Raw genomic sequence first — 25581 nt, 5'->3', positions numbered from 1 at the left:
TGATGAAAATAAAAATCTAGATAGATATACATATATCAAAATATTTACCGAAAATTTTGGTATCACGGACTACTTCATCATTTATATCAAATAATTAATCATACAAAATAACAACGTAGAGAATATTAGTTTTCCTTTAAGGAACAAATTGTAAAAATTTTTGGAATACTGAACAATTTTAAAACAAATATTTAAATTTATTTCATGAATTTTTAATAAAAATTAGATATTACAATATATTTATGTATTAAATTTACTTTGATCTATAAAAAAGAAAAAAAGGGTAAAAATATATTTTTTGGTCATTTAATTTTTCCTAAACATAATATTTTTTATCATATCATAAATAATTATTAAAAATTATTATTTATGGAATATTTAACAATTTTAAGATTATTTATTCAATATAATATATCTTAAATAATATAATAAATAAATATTTTATAAATGTTTAATATAAATTAGTTTTTAAAATAAATCTTACATATTAAAATTATTTTGATATATAAAAATAGAAAATGTAAAATAACACAATATGATAAAATAAAATGAAAAAAATAAATATATAACTTTATCATTTATATCAAATAATTAATCATATAAAATAACAAAATAGACAATATTAGTTTTCCTTCAAGAAAAATAATAATTGAATAAAGATGAAAAAAGAAATTTTTAATGTGCAAGACAAAAATATATGCAAAAATTGTAAAAATTTATAGAGTATTCAACAATTTGAAGATTATTCATATATCAAATTAGTTTCATGACGAGGTCAAATATAAAAAAAATCAATTCAGAACAGTACTAGACTACACAGAAGAGGTGTTATCTTGGTAGCATACCTTCAGGGCGTTAAACTAAATAGTTACACTAAATAGTTAGTCTTATAAATTATATAGAGACAACTTCTATAACAAGACAAGAGATAATTAATTTGTAGCTTTCTTAAGTGACATTTTACTTTATATTTATTATGGTAAATATATGTACCTCTCCGTTTATTTTATAGTAATGAGACAAAGATTTAAAATTATTCGTTTTCAAATATTTTGTGTTTGTATTTTCTAAATATTAAAATATTTTATTATAAAATATAAATAACACTCAACATTTATTATAAATTGAGCATGAACAAATTGAATTTTACTGAATAAGTTCCATAAAAATTACCGACTGAAATTTATCCAACCAATCTAAAGGGTGTACTTTTCGGACACCCGAAAAATATTTTTTCAGTATTTCAGAAGACGAAATGTCGAGTTAAAAAAATATATACCTCTATTTACATACAAAAAAAATTAATTCTTCAAATGATTAAAAGCAAAAACGGAGAATCGATTCGATTAGTTGTGATATTTGCTGTGCATCCGGGTTTTAAAAATAGGTACCTGGGCCATTCGTGATGACGCCGATAATAAAAGAATCCGCTTCTCGCTTATTCTCGGCCGGGGTAATTTATTAGAAGTGAACACTTCCCCCCGATCGAACCGATAAAATGAAAAAAACAAAACAAAAAAAAACTCAAATAATAGACGTCCGCAGATTAATTTGAAATATAATAAAAAGCTGGTGGCAAAAACAATACACAGAATATCTACGAACATGACGTCGAATCAGGTTGACAATAAATCTAGGAAATCTGAATCTGAAAAAAACGCCCGGGGATAATTTCAATAACCACTACGTGTTCGTGGCAGAGAACTTTTAAAAATAATCGCGGGATTACTGCAGATTTATATTCCTGACTGGACAGAATCTACCCGGACGGCCGGCCACGGATTCCACATCGTTCGCTCAATAAATTTCATCAACTCTATTTTCAATTCGTCCCCAACCCCTTTCCAATGTTCTACTATATAATTAAATCTAGGACTAAACCAGTCACTAGTTTTCAGATTATGTTTTTCTGATTGGTACTTTCACTTCATTGCACATTATAGTTTATAAAATAGAGGAAATTTAATTGAAAAAATAATTAATTTAATATGGGTTAGGAAGAGATAAATACACTACACAACTGCGGTTTTTTCCTTCTAAGTCTCCACTTTCAACGTTAAGGCCGAAGCCAAACCACGTGGTGCAAAGGAGTTGCATCCCTAGGGATAAATCGGGAATAATAGTGTCCGCAAAGTCAGATACAACCACCGCCGGACGGTGGTTTTTTTTATTGGTCAACGTCGCTGACACATGGTCCGGTGATTTGTATAAAAATATTCGGGCAACCCTTGCACTTTCTGACCGGCCAAAGAAACATAAAATACGATGCCATTTGTCACACCTTTTTTCCCCTTTTATTTTAAGGGAAATGGCTCGGTTTGAAGACCGTTTATTTTAAGAATAGAGTAGATGCTGCTACCCATTATTATTTTTTATTTGTTGGGAGGGGGATTTTTGTGACTACGCTTTTTTAAGTTTTGAAATATTCACTGTACTGTTGTAATGCATCATAAATTATAAATACATCAAATTCTACAAAGTAAATATGAATATACCGAGTTATTAAATAGTGGTCGCAATCACTTCTCAGTAAATACTAATTGAACAGATATTGTTAATAAGAGTGAGAAGCCTGAAAAAACGTAGAAAATATTTTTAAATTTCTAAGATGATCGCTAGAGGGCCTCGACACCACTAACTTGAAAATTAATTTTTCATTCTAGTTTACCAATTAAAAATTTTAACATTTGATTATTTATTTTCAGAATATTATCCATATTTTTATTTTGTATAATATTTTTCCGAATTTCTTAAAATAAAGTAATGGTAACACGTTAAACATTGAATAAGATTAAATATTATAACTTCAGAACAGGAGTCGATAAATCGATAAATTTATTATCAAAAAAAAAAAAAAAGAGTTTTGATACATCTTTTATATTTTATATTTTTTTACGTTAACCATTAGAATGATGAGTCTTTAAAATATGTTATTTTGTTGTCTTGCTAAATCTTTTCAAAATTTCTATAAAAAGAACTAAAAGCTAAATTATGTATGAACATAGGTGACTATCAAAATTAATCAAAAATCTTGCCAAAAATGGACTTTTTAATCGAATTAGAATCCTAGTTATCGAAGTTTTATTTATTAAATAGAAATTACTCGTAATTATCACTATTGATAAAATTTTATTAAATTTATCAAAACTTCAAATTATCGAAGTTATTAAAGTTAGCATAAAGTAAACTTAACATTAATAGTTAATCATATAAAATAACAAAATCCAGAATATTTTCCTTTAACTGACACTCTTGTACACAATGTATTATTTTTAAGAGATAAATTGTAATTGAATAATTTTTTGTTGAAATTGTAAATATTTATTAAATATTCAACAATTTTAAAATTGTTTATCCAATTTATATATCCAAAAATATTTTACAAAACGAATATAAATTAAATTTTAAAACGTATATTAAAATTATTTTGATGTATAAAAAAAGTAACATTTATTTTGTTTATTATTTAATATGCACGAGACATTATATTAAAAGTCTTGAAGAGTATTAAAATATTTATCATCTTTACAAATTAACTAACCATTTAAAATCGTAAGGTTCAACTTATCGAAGTTAACTATATATGTAAGAGAAATATTATCACAAATATTTAAAAAAAAAAATAAATAGAATAAAAAAAATAATCACTTTTGTTAAATTTTACAAAATAATTAATTTATGATGATGACGACTACAAGCTGTTCTTCAGAATTTTAGTGGATATATTAATTTAATCATTTACTATATAATAATTGATCATATAATATAATGAATCCAGAATATTAATTATTTTTTATACTCAATTTATTTTTTTCTATGTATAAAAATTAAAAATCAAAATGATTTTGTATTAAAAATTCAATAATAATTTTTATAATATAATATATACTTAAATATTTGAAAATTACTTTGACGTAGAAAAATAGAAAATCAAAGTAGAATGATTTTTTTATTATTTAATACGTACGATATATTATATTCAAAATTATGATGTGGTAAAATATTTGCTGAATAACCGGTATAACTCACTTCATTCTACTTGCTTTATCAAACCATCTAAAATAGTAAATTCCAGATTAAGTATAACTTATTATATATAATTGTAATTGTAAGAGAAATATTATCTAAAATAATTAAATACATATAAAAAATAAGTTTAATTTTTTATTTAACACAATTGTTAAACCTCTCATTTTATTAAATAAGTAGTTTGTTATGACTACTAATTTGGTGAATACATTAATTTAACAATAACTTTTGTTAAATTTAATAATTTACAAAATATTATAATTCTACGCATTTTTTCGTAACATTGGTGGATTTATTAATTTAACCGGTGCCTCACAATTTTAAAATATAAATTAAAATTTTTTAAGAAGGTTGTTACGGACGATAAAAATTTGCGATAAGTTCCGCATTCCTGTTACATTCTATTTTAATTTAAGATATATTTATTATTATTAAAATTAAACTATATTAATCAACCCGGAACGTTAACACAATTTCGGGAAGTCTGGGTTGTTTAACGTAATTGCATTTTGCGACCATGACAAGGACGTTCACAGTGAAATGTTAATGTGTAACGTTATAAAATATGGCAATTTTATTGTTAGTGTCCTTATACGCCCATACCTGAATTTAAACGACTTTACAACAAAGAGAATAATAAAGAAATTTTATTTAAAAATTTCTTAATATCTCTGGCGTACGTAAGTTTGTTACGAATATATACCGTGTGTTTATCTTATAATAAATGTAATAATTTATATTATTTGTACATTTTTTAATGCAATAATTATAATATTCATTAATGTTGGTAACACAAATTATCATCAAAATTATCAATTTGATTTCATAACACCTGTTGACTTTATTAATAAATTAGTGCTTATTAATGTGTTCTTGATTTTAATGTCCATCCATTAATGCGCAATTAACACATCATTTTTTAATCATTAACATCTCAATAAAGCATATTTATATCTTTGACATTTAGCTTACAATCGATATCGGAGGTAAAGTCATATTATGGCCTGCCATTAGTCAAATCCGTATTAACATTAAACAAAATTCGCCCACGACAATTCATTGATACTGTAACATATATAAAAAATAAATTGCCAAATCACTCGATTGTGTGGGACGATGAGTCATTCAGAAATCTAAATCTTCGATAAAATATATCATTTGTTCTTTCTGTTGATAGTTCAACTGTAATTAATTTATTTTTGTTGAAATTATATCACGAGTATTTCCACACGGAGCATGGCAAGGTCAATAGCACTTTCATTTTCATCGTAGGTATGCGACACAAACTTCTTAATAATTTACCTTGATTCAGATGTAAAAATGTACGTAAACGCTTTGAAATGTGGAAGTGACGAAAATTTTATCGCACGTTGCGAACCGCATATAAAATTTAAGTGGACAAGGACGTTGCTGATGATATGTGGAAGATTAATTAGTTAATTAACGGGAATCGCCTTGCTTGTAACGGTCTAAATGTAATGTATCTTTAAATCACGTCAATGAATTGTGTAAATAGAAAATAGTGAATTTGTAAGGAGTAGGAGCGGGAGATACGTCTTTGTTCGTGCAAGAATTGTACAAAGAAATTTACTGAACAACCAACCTTGAACCATCCAATACGTGGGAATGATAAATTGCAACAATATTTATAAAATTAAAAAATATGCGTATGTGTTTTATAGGTTTAAATATTAGTTATCCAATATTATTTCGAAAGATATTTTGATTTTCCATATAAGATGAGCAAAAAATTTAGTAACCATAATAAATATTAATAAAATAATCTGATTTAAAAAGTGCTTCAAGATTTTCTGCAAACTGAGTGAATCCATTAAAATTGTGTTCCAAAAATGTAAAAATTTGTTATATTAACCAAGATGTTATTTATTTTTATAAAGGTAAACTTTACTTTAAAACAGTTGAGGTCGAAAAATATAATAAATTATAATGACAGATAATTTAAATTAATTAATTGACAACAATTTCTTAACTAGAATTATTGATATATATATATAAACATATTACTATTTGATAATTTTAAATTCAAGGAAATATTTAATAGGGCAGTTTTATACTTATAAATAATTAAATTAAACAATAAAATATTCCAATGGTAATGTATGAAATAAATGAAACAGAGAAATATCTTATATACAGTACCAGTCTGTAAGTAAAGCAACAAATTTATTTTTAAGAAAAAAATTCTAAATACTTTTGTATATTTCAATTAGTTCTTGAAATTAAAAACAATATTTATACCTTTTATTAGCTATATATACTTGATTTAAAATAAAAAAGATGAGAACTGTACTATTATAAAATAAAACAAGGAGTCAAAAGTAAAACAACAAAATAAAATACCTAAGTTTTTAATATTTTTTATTAGTATGTAGTAGCATATCAACTATTTTTTATTACCTCTTGACATCTTGTTTTCTTGGAAGAAACAAGGTTGTCAATCTCTAATATTAATAGCTTCAGACAATGAGCTTTCCTCATTTTTAGATTTATTATGTCCCATAGATTTTCAATAGGGTTTAAATCGGGGCTTTGGGCTGGCCACTTCATAAGACTTACATTATTGGAAGCAAAAAAGTCTTTTACATCTTTGGCTGTATGCTTCGGATAATTATCGTGCTGAAATATCCATGTCAAAGGCATATTTTTCACAGCTTACATCAACAATTGTTCTATTTATTTTTTCTAATGATCTCATTCCCAATCGAGAAAATGAGCTCCACACCATAATTCCTCCACCCCTATTCTTAATTGTTCCTTAATGGTGTAATTGGGGTCAACAATTTTGTTGACTGGATGTCTAATCCATCGAATTCCATCTGATGAAAATAAATTAAATTTAATTTCATCAGAAAATAATACTGTTTTCCATTTTTTTCAGACCAGTCTAAGTGCTCCTTGTAAACTGGAGTTTAGTTTTCTCGAAATGAAAGGTTTTTTTATGGGCCTTCTTCCATGCAAATTATTTAGCTTTAGCCTACAGTTGCTACAGTTCCTCTGGTGTTAGAGGCTCGAATTGATCTTGATCTGTACTTGGTAACTATGATTTTTAAGATAATTCTACTTTACTTAGTAGTAATTACTAAAGACAAATTAAAATTATGTATAACGGTTTGATTGATCAATAAAAAAAATCATAAAAACTAGATTATGTTTAAATTCAAGTGTTATATCAATCAAGTTATAAGGTACACTATGTTGTATGTTCTTATAGTCATAATTTTTATAAAACTATAAATAAATATTTACAAATATGGTGGATGCGTAGCTGAAATTTCTGTTTACACTATTAATTTACATAATAGCATAAACAATAATAATTTGTTAAATTGTGCATAAAAAATGAATAATTAAGTAAAAATCATCAAACAGTCGATATTGACCCAATTTGAAATATTATTAATATTTTACAGACAAACAAACTGACCCTTATTCAATTTTTAATTATAATTTACAAATTAACAACTGGAGGCAAAAAGTCTGCAAACGGACATCCTATTTCTAGAGAACGGGCACGGCTCGTTCTCGACCACATCCAATAACTTGTAAATAAAATATAGTTTATGAAGGTGTGACATTGAACAGTTACCCGTAAGAACACATCCTAGAAAAGTTAAACCGTCTCATTCATGAGGTGTCGGTGTAGTGAGTCGAATCGCAACATGAAGCTGGTATGTGATTAGTTTCTCGTTAATTTTAATGTATTTCATATCGATTCTTTTTGTGGAAATTTGTTGACCCATTTTATTATTTAGGGGGAAACCTGTATTTAATTTATGCGGTGCTGGTTTTTAAAATACAATTAAAAATTAATACTTTTTATGATGTTATTCTTAATTTAAAAGGTTATTATGAAAGTTTATGTTTATTATTTTATTTATGATGAGTAGCAAACTAACTAATTTTTAGATTTAATTGTAATGTAACGTGCTATTTTTTTAATATATTATTATTATTAACAAATTATATTATATACCATTTAGTGTAAGCACTCATTTACAGGAACAACAGTTTTTCAAAAAATTTTTCTGAAATAACAATATATTTTTTTGATTTGTAAAAATCCCATATTATATGAGAAAATTTAAAATTTTATCGAATATTTTTAATACTTTTTATATATTTTTTTGTGTAATAATAATCTTGCCTTTTATTGTTAGCCAAATATCAAGGATATTAGTTAATAATCATTTTCACTCATTCATTTTAAATAAAAGGTTGTTGTACAACCATAATTTATATTAATCAACCTTGCTGCCATTAAAAATGCTCTATTAGTACCAACAAAATATTATTATTTTCTGCTGTTTCAGGTTTTAATTATTTTCGCCGTTCAGGCGGTGGCCAATGCAGGACTAGTGATTCCCCAACCTCAATTGCTCGGTGCAACTTCCACGGCATACTCCACCAGTTACTCAAGATCCATTGTTGCCCAGCCTCAAATTAGCGCTCCTGTTATACAAAACTTAGTGCCTCAATACAGTCTGGAAGCCGTGACTGTTCCAAGTACTGTGGTTTACCATCAGTTGTCCAACAGAATTAATCCAATAGCAGAACAACAAGTCGAATACCAGGAACAGGGCTATAATGATATTGGAACCGTTAATCGTCCTCGTGTTTCTCAAGGACTGGCCGGTAAGGTCCTATTGATTTGATAATTAAATTGGGAAAATTTAGATAAACAGAAATAAACTTAAATATTATAATTAAATCTATTGAATATTCTAAAGTAATTAATATTTTTAATTTTTAGGTATCGAATATGTGAATAATAATGCGGAAAAAGATAGAAGACAAAATGGCAAATACTGGGTGACCGACTCCGACGGTACTAGAAGGCAGGTCGAATATTCCGCCAGTGATTTAAATGGAGTACTTGAACCGAAAGTGCCATCAGTCTCGTTGGTATCACCGCAAAGTCTCTACAACGGCCAAACTAAAGGAGTAACTCAGGCTTTTTATGAAAAGAAAACGCCATTGGCACAGGCGCTCAGTCAACAACAAAACCTTGAATATCAATTGCAATATTAGATAGGTTTGAATTAAATGTGATATATTAATTTATATTAAATAATTGTACATAATTTTGCCACAAACTGCCATTGTAGTAAAACAATAAATTATTTAAATAAAACTACGATAATACAATATAAGTTTTGCTTTATTGTTTTTTAACAAGACAAAATTAACAATATTTACATTGCATTTTAGTATCTGCATTCAAAAAAAAGGGACCTTAGATCTTGCGCACAATGGGTTTAAAGCCGCCGACTCCGGCGGTGTAATCTACAACGCGTGTATGACCGTCGGCGTCCACAAATGAATAACTGCCGGCAACCTCATGGCCACGACGAGATTCCACCCTCGATTGGTATTGTGCAGCGTAGGGATCGCTAACTGAGTATCCAAAATCGTATTCAGCGGGAGCTTCGGAGACGACTGTCTTGGTAACGGGGGCCACCACAGGTACGTGAGACACTCTGGCAACGGCACCACCGTAATATGGATAGGCTGGAGCGGGCAGACCAACTGACGAGTATCCCAAATACGAGGCCTGTGATACGGCGAATAACGCAGCTAATACGATAATCTAAAATTTTGTATTAGGATCGTTTTGTGCAAGTTTTGTATTAATATTACAAGTGTATACTTACTGAAGAAGTCATTGTTAACTGTAGAATGGAACTGATGATAGAATTTTGTATATCCGTTTTATTTATAGGAACTATAATGACACTTGAGGTGATTACCTTAATATTAGTAACAGAAAGTTTTTGATCAATTAACCTCCTAATTGATAATTAACTGGCGATTGTTAATAAAATTGAGATATTACACTTACATACATATTAGAGTGAACCCCATTTTGGTTATTTTCTAACTTGTTCTTTCTAATTATATAATGTTCATATGTATATAAAAAATTTATCGATATAAGTAAATATTAATATTAATCTTATGCATAGGAATATTTTTTTTAATAACAAACAAAATAAAGAATTATAAAAAATTGTTCGTTTTACATTTAGAAGTGTTTTTTATCTGATAATCTTTTTCTTTGGTAAAATCGAATTTCTAATAAAGTTTAATTAATATCTTAGAAGGAAAATAAATTTCTGTTTGGGTAAACAAAATATCATAAGATTCGAGTTTCTATTTAATGTAATCTAATTGGATATTAAAATTGTTGATAATTTTCGAGTACAGAGGTATAAAGTACGTTACCCCCGCGTACAATAGAATTCTGAGTAAATCAAATTAGTCAATCATTGTTTCCACAAAAAAGTAGAAAGTAAAAACAATTAAAATTTGTTAAACTTATTTATTGTCATTTGTGATTTATTCTTGTTAATTGATACTTTTGATATGTTAAGAACTAAAATAATTCTGTTGTATGGGAAAAATGGAATTGTGAGAAAAGTATGAACACTAGAAAGATGATAATTTCCTGAGTGATTAAATGTTTGTTTACCTGTTTAGTTCAGATTTCATTTTCTGGGTGGCGTAAATTTATTATTTTTTTTATGAATCCTTAAAATATACCGATAATATTTAACTGTGGATTCACGACTAATATAATTCTGTTGTTTTTGTGAGTTTATAACTATTTGTAATAATATATAATTACATTTTTTTACGTATATGATTTCCCAAAAGTTCATAAAAATATTTGGTTACATATAAATATTATACAGTGTTCGTTTTGTAGAGACCAGAGAAACAAATTTCAATTTAGTTCCAATATTCAATAAGTAGTATCTTGAAAATCTGTCAATCAGGTGATATTTATACAGTTCCGTCGACAGTTACGAGACAAATTAAGTTTTAATGTATACAGGTTTTTTTAACCAGATGTGCAATTCTAAATAATAAAGTTGATTTCTGAAAAACATTCTAATAAAAGTCCAACAGAAAACGAGATAAAAAATGTTAAGATTTGTAACAAACCTTTTTTATGCAGTGTTTACTTCTTAATATTTTCAATTATTTTAATTCAAACAATTTTTATCTGGTTTTTGGTTGTTTCAATCGAAGAATACTGCACAGAAGTACAAAATATCGGTGAATTGCGTGATCGGATCACACGGCTGCCTATCTGCGTTTCCAGGATCAGCAGCAAGGAGGAACGTTGGAAGTAGTGCGACAAAATTGGATAAGACGGGCTCAAGTTTGCTTGCAAGTCAATAGAGAATACTTTGAACAGCTTTTGTAGAGTAAGGTTTGTTACAAACTTTAACATATTTTTAAGAAATCGACTTATTATTTAGAAGTGCATATCTGGTTAAAAAATTTCGGATAAGTTATGAAACACCCTGTATAATAACTGCCATCAGATGTTTTCAGATTTCCAAAACACATTTTTTGTCAATAGAATTAAACTAATACTTTGTATAGTATTTCAATTTTAGTTTCAGCACACAAAATACCCTCTTTTATCAAAATTCAATAAGTTTCATGAATCTGTCGCAAAATAATAAACATATAATGAAAAAAGTTGTTAAATTCTGAACCTTGTTACTTTAAAAGGAAAAACATTTTATTGAAATTTTTTTAACAATTTACTTTCGATATAATTTAAAGACATCTATTAATTATATTATATTTTATTGTTTAAATAAATGTATATTTTATATCACATACCAAACATTCAGTGTGTCCCTTTGAAAGCGGGACAATCTCAGAAACTTATTATTTTTGTCCGATTTTAACAAGCTTTTTCTTCAATTTTAAAATATGAAAATATGCACTTATAGATAAAATGTCACATTTTTGGCCCAAAATCAAATCCTACAGGGTAATTTCAACTTTTTATAGCAAATCTTACTACACCACTGGATTAAGCACCTGAACTGGAAACTTACCAAATTTCATAAAAAATTATGTACATTCAAAATTTTCAGGAAAAATTAAAAATCATATACTCTTAAAACTCAAATTCTTGTGATAGAATTAATGAACCACATATGGAAATTACTCTAGAACAATTGGGAAAGATAATCACAACAATATTCCAGTATTTTTGAAAAATAATTTGTGCAATTTTTACTTAATTAAAAAAATAAATTTCTAAAAAGAATATAAGTTTTAATTTATCCACAGAATTGTGATTAAGCATAATGCCAGGGTGTCTGGAGGTGTGTCAAAATATCTATAAACATTTTTTAGTATGATTTCTTCAATTTTTTAGGTTTTGGTTTGGGTTAAAAAACGTGATAATTTGCCTATAACCGTATATTTTCAAGCTTTATAATTGCAAAAAATGTTTGTCAAAATCGGACAAAAAATATAAATTTTATTGGGCCACACTGTATAAAAAAAAATATTATTTATGCAATTTTATTTTAGTATTTATTTTTTTCTTTAGGACCCCCTACTTGAGGAAATTTTGAATTGCCCCCGTATATGGGAATAGAATATGATGAGTTGCAATTGTCCGTGCAACGCTCTACACCCCCGTCAAAAATATTCTAATGCATATCGTGCGGAGTTTGTCTCAAACCTATCTATCAGTAATAGCGAAACGACTTAACCTCACTTTCGGTGAGGTAATCATTGTCGGTAACTATATACCGTGCATATATTACAAATACGTTTAAACAACTGAATTTGACACATTTACCCGTAACCACATAAAACTAACAAAAAACTTGCTTTTTCTGTTTAAAGCGTCCGCAACCATCACAATGAACAAAACCGTGTTCGTCGGCAGCTTGGATAGTACGATTTGCGACTTCCATCTAGACAAATGTTTCCGTCCCTACGGCCCAATCGACAACATCATAATGAAAACGTACTTCGCCTTCATCGTATTCGAGGATGTCGAAGATGCGAGGAATGCGATCACGGAACTCAACGGCACCGAACTGATGGGCTTGAGAATTAAAGTCGAATGGGCGAGAGAACAACGGTCAGCTGAACTGCAGAGGAGCATCAGCAGAAAGAATCGTTACACGACCCAGGCACTGTTGATACCACCTAGGGCTCGCAACAGGGTATTCGTTGAAAACTTGCCCGACAGAATGAGCTGGCAGGATCTGAAGGACTACATGAGGCAGGCTGGCGATGTCACGTACGCAAACATTGTCAAACAGGGAGAAGGTGTTGTGGAATTTGCTACTATAGAAGACATGAAAAACGCACTCGAAAAATTAGGTGACAGGAAAATAGATAACCAGCGAATTAGATTGATTGAAGATGGCTCTAAATCTAGGAGGCGGTCTAGATCAAATGAAACTTGGTAAATAGTATACAACAAATAGTTTTTTATTTATAATTGTTTATAAGGCTTTATGACAATTATTATTCGATCAATGTGTTTTTGCTATTGATTTGGCATTAAAATTTGTTTATTAATTGATAGTTAAATGATTTAATATTGTTAATTGTGTTATTTATGTGTATATATTTGTACAATCCTGTAAATTATTTATATTGCAGTACATTGCAAGTTATATTTAAAATTTATATTAAATTTTTTATTATATACGTGGTTCCATATATGCACATTTTTTAAATTTTATAAGTATACAGTAATGGTCAAAAGTATAGAATAAATTTTAATTTAAATTTCATTTCATTAGATTTATGTGTATATTTTTTATTATTGAATAGAAACACCTTTATATATGTGTAGTTATAAATGACGAATGAGCAAAAAAAAATAATTTCCCATTAAAATACATTTAAATGTAGAATGCTCTTTGCAGGTGATGTTTCCAGATGCCATAGAAGTTCAATTGGATTTAAGTCCGTGAGAGCCATGGGAATACACTCATCATCTGAGCCAAAAACTTATTTTTTACAAACCTGTGTGTTTTGGATCGTTATCTTGTTGAAACTACAGGCAAATTATTTTCTACAAAGGGCAACATTTGATTTGCCAAGACAAAACGTACCCATTTACTCTTCAATTTGTATCAGATGTATCTTTCTACGACCGTGTTTAACTGTTGGTTTTGGTACTTAAAATCGTGTCTTGTTCCAACTGGCCCCAACCAAATAACTTGGTTTCATTGCTACATAGTACTAAATTCTATATGCGTAGAGTCCAGTCTATGATTTCTGGCTAACTCCATTGGAATTTTAGGGTTTCATTGGAATATATATGATTTCATATTGGATATTAATATTTCTCCTTGTTAATTTACCTTGATGAATATCACTAAACAATCAATATCTTTGACATGTTTTTACATTGCCTTACATACGAAATTTTAACAACATTTTTGAAACACTACCTTGACTAATTCTTAAATTGTGATGTTGCGATTTTCATTTCTTTGAAGCTTAATAGTACTTCGTTTTTCGTATCACAAATATATATGTAAATAATATTATATACACATTATATATATACACTCTCTGATAAAAATATTGACCACCTTCTAAACGGCAGTTCCATTATGATATCTTAAAGTTGTACCGAATTTTTAATAAACCGATATCAATAAAAATAACCAAATTCTCAAAATTATTCCATACTTTTGACCCCCACTATATATTTATCTGATTTTGTGCCTCAAAACAATAAAGAATATTTTTTATTGATTAGTTTCTTGCAAATTTAAAATTATTTTAACTTCTTTATATATTGTTACTAATTGTTTTTTCTAAAAATATTCGAGTTGAGTTTCTTAATTTTTAAATGATCAAAAATACTACATTTTTTGTGTTTAAAATACAGTTCTTTCTTACGATATCAAAGATACATATTATAATATAACAGAGAATATTTTAAGAATAAAAGAAATAAAATTTCCAATATTTTTGAACCTTCTGTGTGTGTCAAAATAATTTCTTTCGGATCTTTCATATCTTTCAAAATATTCACTGAATTTATACATACGTATATAATTTTTTTTTTTTTTGTTTAGAAAATGGCTTCCATTTTTTTATTTTGTTATAATGTTACAATCAAAATAATGTAATTTTTTTTCCATGAGTAAAAATATTATAAACAGAATAAAATAATGAAAAAATTTATAACAACAAATAGGTGAAATACATACTATTTATAAAAAATACATAATATCCATAGAATCAACCATCTGCTCATTGGCGTACACATTTACATTACATTCAATATAATAACAATTTAATTATTATAAATATTTAATATTTTTAGACTCACAATAAACTGATCTACTAAGAATGGTTTTAAAGCTGTTTTATCCAAGGAAGGTAAATCCCTTGTGTGTGTTGGTGTGGTATTTAATCAGTAGTCTGGTTTAAGTATTAATTTGTTTTATGGTATTGTTTGTGTTGTTTGATGTGTGTAATTGTGTAACATTAATTTGTAGTGCGATTAAGTAAATGATATACATTTTTATTAATTTCTAATTTACATAATATATATTCTAGTTTTATTAAAATGTTACCTCATTAAAAATATGCTAAAACTTCCGAAACATTGAAAAATGCTCTTGTTTCAGTGAAAAAATAAATATATAAAATTTCTCAAACAATTCTGGTAAAAAATAAGATATTATATGTAAATGTTAAAAATAAAAATTTATGTCATTTGACCTGTTTTCTACCTAGTGTTGTAAAATATTCGTAACATTTTCATTTTTTTGGTCAATCGAAGTCGTTCATGCAGAACCAAAACTTGGTTGTTTAATATTTATGTTACATTGCAACATACTGTGTAACCATCAAAATTGTTTGAGCAAAATATAAATGTATTTATATCCTGTATTACCTTAAATTTATCTTTCGTATCTAAGAAATGATGCTTTTTTATTTTATTTTATGGTACATTTTTTATGATTCTATTTTTAATATATATATTAAAAATAGAATCTTAATGAAATTTTGTGTTTAATATTATTTAACGAGCTTTATTAGTCATAAACTAGGTCAATACTTGATATAATTTCAATGATCAGGAATCTGATGAAATATAAAGTTGATGTTTAATAATAAAAAAAAATTGTGCCTCTTGAATTTGACATTGCTTTGTTTTAGGTACCGTATTTCATGCTCCCTTTATCCTTCTAAATACCGTAAGGTAACCAAACCGACAATACCTTCGTAATGTCAAAGTAAGTTTTTTTTTATTCATATTACTAAGCTGTTATTATGATTATGTTTATGATTATGTTTTTTTTTTTGTTCTAGTTCTTAGTTTGATCTACTCCGCTCTAGTTGCAGCTGCTCCAGCCGTTATATCTACTATTGCTACTCCAGTTATTGGAACTAGCCCCGCTGTGTCACCTGTGTCCTCTTATTCTTCTTTACTTTTGACCAGAGTACCAGCTTCTTGTACTTTCTATGATCTCTAAAGTAGTTAATAACTACTCCTCACTTGTTGCTCAATTCATTGTTTACTAAAATATATTTATTATATAACATTTAAAATTTTCATAATCGAAATAAACATAACAGGTTTATTGTAGCTGCCTAGCGCCGTTTTATATTTGAAAAATACATTGCCTCAATTAAAGCTAGTAAATTGTAAATTCAACAATACTCTAGATAAAATAAATGTATTTATTTACTTATTATATTTGTAATTTTTCATGCATAATTAAGACATACTTTAAATGGTGAAACGTACATCTTATTTTAACAAACATTCTAATTTTCCAAAAATTGGAATTTATTTTTAATATCTACAATATTATAATGTGCCTAACAGAGTTATTTAAGAAATTTTTTGATTAAAAAAGTTATTATCTATAATAAGTGCAGAGGCAGTGTCATTGAGACCATGCAATTTGTAAGGTTTCCGCCACATCCCCAATAAGGACCCTGAATAAGGTTACATGTATGTAATCTATATTAAAAAAACTTGTTATCAATGACGTATGACACAATATCTTGAATTCGCTAAGTTTTAGCAACCGCGCCCATTCAAACTAACCAAATATAAATACCGTTGCAAGGTACGTATAATCACAGTCTTGTTACTTCTTTCAACATGGCATTCAAAGTAAGTGATTTAAATTTCTGGTTTGTTACAATATGAAATTTTTGTATCTTATTCATATTAATAAAATTTGTATTTTTCAGTTTGTAGTCTTCGCTGCCTTCGTCGCTGTAGCTCGTGCTGGCCTTATCGGTCACGCCGCTGCTCCATTGGCTGTATCCTCATACACCACTCACGGAATCGCTGCCGCTCCAGCTATCTCCACCTATGCTGCTTATCCCGTAGCCGCCAAAGTAGCTGCTCCACTCGCTGTAGCTGCTCCAGTTGTCAAAACCATCGAAGCTGAAGCTCCAGCCCACTATGACTACGGATACTCTGTCAGTGACCCCTTGACCGGTGACCACAAATCTGCTGTAGAATCGCGTCGTGGTGATGCCGTCCAAGGAAGTTACTCCCTCATCGATGCTGACGGCACCAAGCGCACCGTAGACTACACTGCCGATGCCCACAATGGTTTTAACGCTGTTGTATCCAAGGAAGGTCCAGTAGTAGCCAAAGTAGCCGCCCCAGTTGTTGCCAAAGTTGCCGCTCCAGTTGTAGCCAAAGTTGCTGCTCCAGTTGTAGCCGCCCCGGCTGTTGCTACTTATGCCGCCGCTCCAGTAGCCAAAGTAGTCTCTGCTCCAGCTACCATTTCCACCTACTCTTCCCAAACCTTGGCACACTCTGCTCCAGTTGTAGCTGCCGCTCCTCTTGCTGTATCTGCCCCAGTAGCCAAGGTATCCGTAGCTGCTGCTCCAGCTATCGCTACTAGCTACTCCACCCTTGCTGCTCCAGCTATCGCTTCTTACTCTTCCCCTCTTATTTCTGCTGCACCAGCCATTGCTACTAGCTATTCTTCTCTTGCCGGTCCAGCTATTGCCTCTTACTCCTCTCCACTTGTAACTAAAGTAGCTGCTGCACCAGTAGCTTCTGTTTGGTAAAATGAAACTAAGCTGTGACATTTTAAATTATTGTAAATAAACCAATTTATAAAAAAAAATGTTTTAATGTTAATCCGCAAAATCTCAGATGGATGAATGATATCAAAATGCTGCTGTTATTATTTTTTATTAATTCTTAATGGTTAAAATTAATAATTAATAAAAATGTATAATAAACCAAACCACACATTTCAGTAAATGTATACAATGTATACTGTAAACTGACTGAAATGAAATATCTCTTGTTCCAAACTCATTTGTTAATTTTTAGTGTAAAGTATATTTCGATTTTTATTTGTAAATTGTCAAACACCTACATGATATATTATTTAAAGAAAGGCTACTAACTGAATGTCGAAAAATATTTAATAATGTTTGCTTTAAAATTTTACGGTTAATAAGCATAATTTTTTAAATTTATAAAACTGTTTTTTGAGTTTCAGTAAAATATGTATACAAAACTTATTATTTATTTTTGGAGGTGGTTGAAAACATTCTATCACCATATCTTGAGAGTCTTAAATTGTTTGAATTCATGAACACGGAATAAATAGTAAATTAAAATTACATCATTTTTACTTTTATTATACCTACAGACAAATTATGGTTATTAAAATATTTTTAAAAATTGAATTACTTACAACATTCCATTTCATTTTTTACGCTTAGTAACTCAATTATAACATAATGTGATAATTCGGTAAAACATTTTTCTTAAAGAAGATTTCTTTCAGAAGTCTTTAGAAGAAGAACTTTTACCTAAAATAAAAATTATATAGAAATATAATGAAAATATACCAGTAAATAAAATGCCATATGTAGTGAATACTGTTTACTTTATTTACAATAATTTACAAAATCAATTCGAAGTTACCATTGAGTGGCAACTGGGGCAGAGTAGGCGGCAACTGGGGCAGAGTAAGCGGCAACTGGAGCAGAGTAAGCAGCTACGGCTGGAGCGGAGTAAGCGGCTACGGCTGGAGCGGAGTAGTGGGCAGCTACGGCTGGGGCGGAGTAGTGGGTAGCTACGGCTGGGGCGGCGTAGGAAGCTACAGCAGGAGCGGCGTAGGTGGAGTAGGCAGCAACAGCTGGAGCAGAGTAGCTAGACACGACTGGGGCAGCAACATTGGAGTATGAGGTAGAGATGGCGGCTGGGGCGGCTACTTTAGCTATGACCGGAGCGGCGACAGCTGGGGCAGCTACGGCAACTGGGGCAGCGACAGCAACTGGGGCAGCTACTTTAGCAGCTACTACTGGGGCTTCCTTGGAAACGACAGCGTTGAATCCGTTGAGTGAATCGGCAGTGTAGTCTACGGTGCGCTTGGTGCCGTCAGCATCGATGAGGGAGTAACTTCCTTGGACGGCGTCACCACGACGGGATTCTACGGCAGATTTGTGGTCACCGGTCAAGGGGTCACTGACAGAGTATCCGTAGTCGTAGTGAGCTGGAGCGTCAGCAACGACGGATTTTACAAGAGGTTGAGCTACGGCTACTGGGGCGGCGTAGGCGGAAACGGCTGGGGCGATGGCGTGGCCGATGACGCCAGCACGGGCTACGGCTACGAAGGCAGCGAATACTACGAACTGAAAAAAATATATTATTTTTGTAGTACAAATATGCATTGCATTTTAACAAACAAGTGTTAATATAGATAAATAGTTGGGTTACTATTATTTATTTTTATGTAAATTAGAGTAGTATTATATTACTAGAAATGTTATAGCTTGTTTAAATATCAATATACTAAATATTTGAACTAACTAATAAAAAATAAATATATATTAAATAAGAAATGAATTAATAAAGATCATAAAAAGTCTTACTTTGAATGCCATGTTCACTGATATTGTTGGATTACAATGTGCCTTCCAGAAATTTGGTTTTCAATATATATGTTACCAAAAGTGGTGGGGCATACGTGAGAAAATTCAGAATTCAAGTTGAACCACACCTGAAATTATAACAAGTTCTCAAAGTGGGAATTCTTTTGGTAATTTAAAATTAAGGATATTCGAAATTCGTGAACCTATTTAGGTAATAAAACATATCAAACAGTGCAACAAATATACTTTTATACGAATACATATATATTTTTTCCTGTTTTTAATAATGTCTTTAGAACCTAAATTATAATTTTTAATTAATTTAATGTTGAATATGTAAATAAAAAATCACTATATTTATTTTTTAAGATTATTATAATAACTGTGATTTTAAACTTTGAAAAAGCATAATTTGAAGCTTTGTAATTTTGTTAATTTTAAGTGTAATTGTTATAAAAAATCTAAATCAAATATGTGAATCTTTTTTTAGAAACTATATTAATATAATTTTAAAAAATATATGACAGAAATTATCAAATTATCTAAAAACGAACTATACATGTAAATTTAGGTAACCAGAGTTTAATTTATAAATAAATACTTATTCAGTATAGAATAACAAAGAATTCATGTCAGGTAATTATTTATTAAACGTCGTACAGCTAATATTCATTATTTAAATATTTTATTACAAGGTGGGTAAACTTGTTATGAAATTTTTATAGTATAACATTAAATATTTATATCTATAAAATAACATCAAAATGGAAAGGATTGTGGTTTCTAGGGTTGAAAATGAAACAAATTTTATGTTAAATAAAAGTATATTTATTAAATAATCTCCACTCACAAATTATTTCCTATGTCTCTTCTTGTAGAGCATCTCTTATTAAAATGCGTATTTTCTGAACATAAGAAAAACTTTTTTTGCAGAAATATTAAGAGAATAAAAGACCTTTTGAACAAATTATTATAACAGATAATCTATTGTGCCATTAAAGATTTTGAGGTTAGGGTGGCTAGCTCCCCCCCTTCCCCAAGGGTAAATCGAGGTTGACCGAAAAATGCCTTGTTTTGGTATTCCTTTGGAAACCTCAAAAGGAGTTTATTAAATTTTATATATCGATTATACTTTTAAAGATATAGGCCCTTGACGGTTTTCGGTGGCATACGAAAAAATAATATTATAAAACGACATATTGAATGAATCAGTAATACCCTATCACCATTTTTAGAAGAGTCTTAAACTGTGTTGATTTATGAACAGGAACTAATAATCAGTGAAGTGTGGCATACCAAATTAAAATTTTATAACTTTTTTACTTTTATTTTATAACTATATGATTATTATTTTAACTAAATTTTAAATATCGAATGACTTACAATATTCCATTTCATTTTGCACACATAGTAATTCTATTTTGAAAATACAACATTATACAATGTAATAAATAATATAATTTGGCATTTGGTAACTTTTTTGTTTAAATAAATTTACCTTTACCAAATCTTTTGGTAGGATTATTTTCTTTTATAGAATACTGAAATATAATAATACCAGTAAATAAAATACAATATATTTTGAATACTGTTTATTTTATTTACAATAATTTACAAAATCAAGTCGAAGTTACCATTGAGTGGCAACTGGGGCAGAGTAGGCGGCAACTGGAGCAGAGTAGGCAGCTACGGCTGGAGCGGAGTAAGTGGCTACGGCTGGAACGGAGTAGTGGGCAGCTACGGCTGGGGCGGAGTAGTGGGTAGCTACGGCTGGGGTGGCGTAGGAAGCTACAGCAGGAGCGGCGTAGGTGGAGTAGGCAGCAACAGCTGGAGCAGAGTAGCTAGATACGACTGGGGCAGCAACATTGGAGTAGGAGGTAGAGATGGCGGCTGGGGCGGCTACTTTAGCAACGACCGGAGCGGCGACAGCTGGGGCAGCTACGGCAACTGGGGCAGCGACAGCAACTGGGGCAGCTACTTTAGCGGCTACTACTGGGGCTTCCTTGGAAACGACAGCGTTGAATCCGTTGAGTGAATCGGCAGTGTAGTCTACGGTGCGCTTAGTGCCGTCAGCATCGATGAGAGAGTAACTTCCTTGGACGGCGTCACCACGGCGGGATTCTACGGCAGATTTGTGGTCACCGGTCAAGGGGTCACTGACGGAGTATCCGTAGTCGTAGTGAGCTGGAGCGTCAGCAACGACGGATTTTACAAGAGGTTGAGCTACGGCTACTGGGGCGGCGTAGGCGGAAACGGCTGGGGCGATGGCGTGGCCGATGACGCCAGCACGGGCTACGGCTACGAAGGCAGCGAATACTACGAACTGAAAATAATACGTTATTTTTGTAGTACAAATATGCATTGTATGTTAACCAATATGTACTAATATGTATAAATAGTTGGGTTGATATAATTTATTTTTATGTAAATTAGAATAATATTTTATTACGAATAAAATTTGTATCAACAAAAAATTTTAAAGCTGGTTTATATATTAAATATAATTAAATTAAGTAGCAACATAAATGTCTTACTTTGAATGCCATGTTCACTGATATTGTTGGATTACAATGTGCCTTCCAGAAATTTGGTTTTCAATATATATGTTACCAAAAGTGGTGGGGCATACGTGAGAAAATTCAGTATTCAAGTTGAACCACACCTAAAGTGATAACAAGTTTTCAAAATGGGAATTCTTTCGATGATTTAGTATTAAGGATATTCGAAGTTCGTGAACCCATTTAGGAAAAAAACATAAAATTTAGTGTGCAAAAAACAGAGCAACAAGTGCAACAAATATATTTTTAGAAGTATACACACAAATATTTTCTTTATTTAGATTCTAAATTATAATTCATATTGAAAATATATATATTTTTTTAAACTTTATTATTGTACTAAAGGGCGATTTTGTACTAAAAAAGAAAACAAAATTTGATGCTTTGAAAATTTTTTAGATATATGTAAAAAATGTTTATCAAATATACATCTATAAAAATCTTAAAAAATGTGTCACAGGAATTATTTAGATAAAAAGAATATAATTTATAAATACTTATTCACTAAAGAGTAATAAATAATCCATGTCATATAATTATTTATTAAACATACGGTTAATATTTATTATTTAATTATATTAAATATTTTATAATTATGCATAATTAATTCAATATACAGTTTTTTAAACAAGTTAGGTAAAATTATTATGAAATTTTTATATTTGTTAATGGTTTTTTTATTTAACGTGTATCAAGATAAAATAGTTATGTACTGTAACCTTCTAATAAAAAAAAACAACACATAAATGGTTATAAATTTTATTAACCACATACAATTTTAATTAATAAAAATATTTTTGTTTGTTTGTTTTTTTTTTTTTAATTTAGTTCAAAATTTTGCGAAACAAGTGTGTTAAAGGTAGAATAACCAAGGCGTGGCAGATCAAGTTTAAGTTCAAGATCGACGTTCAGCCATTTGTATCATATCATTATAGTGGCATTGTATACTTGGTCTATCAAAAGATCTTAATTTTTACAATGTTGTAATCGGGGTAATTATTTTTAATGCCATTATAAATTTTAGTTGGTTTTATATTTCACAATGAAATATGATAAAAGTATTCTATTAAGCTTTATCTAGAATTACCACGATATTCAATTTATGACTTATTTGAATACATTAATCTGTTTGGACAGAAATTAATTCCTCTAATATAACTACTAGTCCAGTTGGCATATAGTAAAACAGGAAAAATTTTTTGGATGTAGATGCGAATTGCTTAAATTCCGTCTTTCTAGTTTACGACCTTTCGACTTTGCACTAATTTTTATTTTCACTTGGTTCTATAACTCGGCAAAGGTTTTATGTGGGCATTCAATTTTATACAGCATGCAGGTTGAAATAAATAAAAAAAAAAACATTTTCAGTATTTTTCACATGATTGATTGATGTCTGTGATACCCGAACAGAAAAATTTTTCTGACATGGCAGTATAAAATGTATCGAATTTTTAGATTTGAATTGGACACAAATTGTACTAGTCAAATTAAAAGTTGTTTGTGTGGGTCGCTTCAATGCGAATGGTTACATAATTAGTGGCAAATGCTCACCCACATACGAATAATCGGTTTGTGTACGGTAGTTCCCGTTTCGTACAAGCTGCAGGACCAGCATTAATTTCGGTTTCGTTCGAGTGCCTTCAATTTAATTAAGGCGTGGTCCACCGTGTAAAAACCGCAAAGTTCAAGTTCACCTTTCACTGAAATACAACATACGAACGTCACTTAATTTTTTGCATTGCCATATAAACAAGACAACACTTCGAGTGGTTTGTTTTAGTTTTGTTTTTAGGAAATAATATAAAATTTTAATGGAATGCAGCCCTTGTGTATCGATTCGCAATTGCGGAATTTTACCAAGAGGAAAAATATTTTTGTAACCGATGTTGTGTCAATATCTTTTGTTTAACTTGTTTTTAAATTTTTGTTTTAGTAAACGTTCGTACGTTCTTTTGAGTAATGTGAATATTTTGATTTAAAAAGTTCTTCATACTTCAAATAATTTATATTTTTTAAACGATATTAAAAAAGTAGTAGTAGTCGTAGTATGTAAATAATATGTAAATTATATTTACTAAGCTAAAATTAAGTTGAAAAACTATTTTATTAGATGAAGGATGACATGATATTTTTATAGACATTATAGATATTTTAACACAACTGATTTATTGTTAGAGTAAGAAAATTATCAATGAAATTTCCATTTACTCAGAAGAATAATTGGTAAAACATTTCATAATTTATACAAAATTATAAAATATTTGTTAAGAAACAAATTAAATGATTTATCTTTAAATAAGTTTAATAATAATTTACTACGGTACAAAATTCTTCACATCAACTATTTTTGTTAATAATTCTCATCATTCAATCGGTTTTGGTAGTCCATTTTAAAAAATGGTTCTCATTAGTATATTTTTTGTTTTTTATTTCAAATTAAGTAAGGGGGAATTGTAATATTTAATTACATTAATAAGTGGTTTTTAAGTAGTTTTTTACTTTAAAATTGCTTTTATTTGCGACTTGCATCGACAAAGAAATGACAACTCACTAATATTATTTATTTTACCCTTAAAATCAATAAAATGAATTAAATTATGTTTTTTTTAAACTAGAAATTTAACATACTAACAAAATAGTCGCAAAAAAACAAATTTTAAAGCAAGAAATATGTTAAGCATATAAGAACCATTTTTAAAAATAAACTATCTAATCTTATTAATAACAATAATTGATCATGAAGAAATTGAAGAAAAAAACTTGCACATGAAACGTATAATATATAAACAAAAAAGGTTAGTTCAATATTAATATTATATTCATATATTTTATTAGGTAAAGTTAAAATATTTTATAAAATGAATATTGTTAGTTTAATAAATAGTTTATTGCTTTATTATTGAAACAAAAGCCGAAATAGTCGCAAAAAGGAACAAATTTTAAAGTAAGAAAGGAAATGTCTCTCAAACATACTAAATGAAAACCATTATTTAAAAAACTACTACTATTGAAAGATGAGAATTATAAATAAAAATAATTCATAACCATAGTAAATTATAATTAAACTTATTTATAAATAAATCATTTATTAAATTTTTATAAAATTATGAAATGTTAGCCTGATTTTAGGACTAAAGCAAATATTATTATTAGGTTTTCTCTTCTTGTATAATCTAGTCGGAAATAAAAACAATTTTAGAATATTTTTTAATCTAAATAAATATTAAAATCATTTTATTAATAACTTTATGTGATAGATTTGTTATAAATATTCCGAAAAGTAAGTTATTTATTATTTTAA

General features: G+C 29.1%; 6 protein-coding genes across 6 annotated transcripts; 3 read left to right on the top strand and 3 right to left on the bottom strand.

Annotated features, from left to right (window-relative positions):
* Positions 1-7673: 7673 nt before the first annotated feature.
* Positions 7674-9179, top strand: LOC109594793 (uncharacterized). The gene is made up of 3 exons (XM_049967036.1): positions 7674-7718; positions 8361-8682; positions 8801-9179. Exons 1-3 carry the CDS (start codon positions 7677-7679, stop codon positions 9076-9078), a joined length of 642 nt encoding a protein of 213 aa, XP_049822993.1. The 5' UTR covers positions 7674-7676; the 3' UTR covers positions 9079-9179.
* Positions 9180-9190: 11 nt separating this feature from the next.
* LOC109594800 (cuticle protein-like) lies at positions 9191-9726 on the bottom strand. The gene is made up of 2 exons (XM_020010042.1): positions 9702-9726; positions 9191-9637 (listed from the first exon to the last, which is right to left on the bottom strand). Exons 1-2 carry the CDS (start codon positions 9711-9713, stop codon positions 9284-9286), a joined length of 366 nt encoding a protein of 121 aa, XP_019865601.1. The 5' UTR covers positions 9714-9726; the 3' UTR covers positions 9191-9283.
* A 2925-nt stretch (positions 9727-12651) lies between these two features.
* LOC126265446 (serine/arginine-rich splicing factor 5-like) lies at positions 12652-16435 on the top strand. Its single transcript, XM_049967038.1, has 3 exons — positions 12652-13285; positions 16015-16091; positions 16168-16435. Exons 1-2 carry the CDS (start codon positions 12732-12734, stop codon positions 16082-16084), a joined length of 624 nt encoding a protein of 207 aa, XP_049822995.1. The 5' UTR covers positions 12652-12731; the 3' UTR covers positions 16085-16091; positions 16168-16435.
* Positions 16436-16968: 533 nt separating this feature from the next.
* LOC126265432 (cuticle protein 21-like) lies at positions 16969-17994 on the top strand. The gene is made up of 2 exons (XM_049966980.1): positions 16969-16981; positions 17062-17994. Exons 1-2 carry the CDS (start codon positions 16970-16972, stop codon positions 17896-17898), a joined length of 849 nt encoding a protein of 282 aa, XP_049822937.1. The 5' UTR covers position 16969; the 3' UTR covers positions 17899-17994.
* Positions 17995-18717: 723 nt separating this feature from the next.
* On the bottom strand, positions 18718-19757 carry LOC109594817 (cuticle protein 18.6-like). The gene is made up of 2 exons (XM_020010055.1): positions 19723-19757; positions 18718-19482 (listed from the first exon to the last, which is right to left on the bottom strand). Exons 1-2 carry the CDS (start codon positions 19732-19734, stop codon positions 18769-18771), a joined length of 726 nt encoding a protein of 241 aa, XP_019865614.1. The 5' UTR covers positions 19735-19757; the 3' UTR covers positions 18718-18768.
* Positions 19758-21352: 1595 nt separating this feature from the next.
* LOC109594819 (larval cuticle protein A3A-like) lies at positions 21353-22291 on the bottom strand. Its single transcript, XM_020010057.2, has 2 exons — positions 22257-22291; positions 21353-22045 (listed from the first exon to the last, which is right to left on the bottom strand). Exons 1-2 carry the CDS (start codon positions 22266-22268, stop codon positions 21353-21355), a joined length of 705 nt encoding a protein of 234 aa, XP_019865616.2. The 5' UTR covers positions 22269-22291.
* Positions 22292-25581: the final 3290 nt, after the last annotated feature.

The sequence above is a fragment of the Aethina tumida genome, chromosome 1 (genome assembly GCF_024364675.1).
Source record: "Aethina tumida isolate Nest 87 chromosome 1, icAetTumi1.1, whole genome shotgun sequence".
In the NCBI taxonomy this organism is placed as follows: domain Eukaryota; kingdom Metazoa; phylum Arthropoda; class Insecta; order Coleoptera; family Nitidulidae; genus Aethina; species Aethina tumida.
This window is presented reverse-complemented; position numbering and strand designations above follow the sequence as displayed.

Bases quoted from the DNA above. Each gene is read 5' to 3' on its own strand.
- LOC109594793 (XM_049967036.1), top strand. From the start codon at position 7,677: ATGAGGTGTCGGTGTAGTGAGTCGAATCGCAACATGAAGCTG. The intron at 7,719-8,360 runs GTATGTGATTAG...CTGCTGTTTCAG, and splicing joins CGAATCGCAACATGAAGCTG to GTTTTAATTATTTTCGCCGT. The intron at 8,683-8,800 runs GTAAGGTCCTAT...TTTAATTTTTAG, and splicing joins TGTTTCTCAAGGACTGGCCG to GTATCGAATATGTGAATAAT.
- LOC126265446 (XM_049967038.1), top strand. From the start codon at position 12,732: ATGAACAAAACCGTGTTCGTCGGCAGCTTGGATAGTACGATTTGCGAC. The intron at 13,286-16,014 runs GTAAATAGTATA...GCTTTGTTTTAG, and splicing joins TCTAGATCAAATGAAACTTG to GTACCGTATTTCATGCTCCC.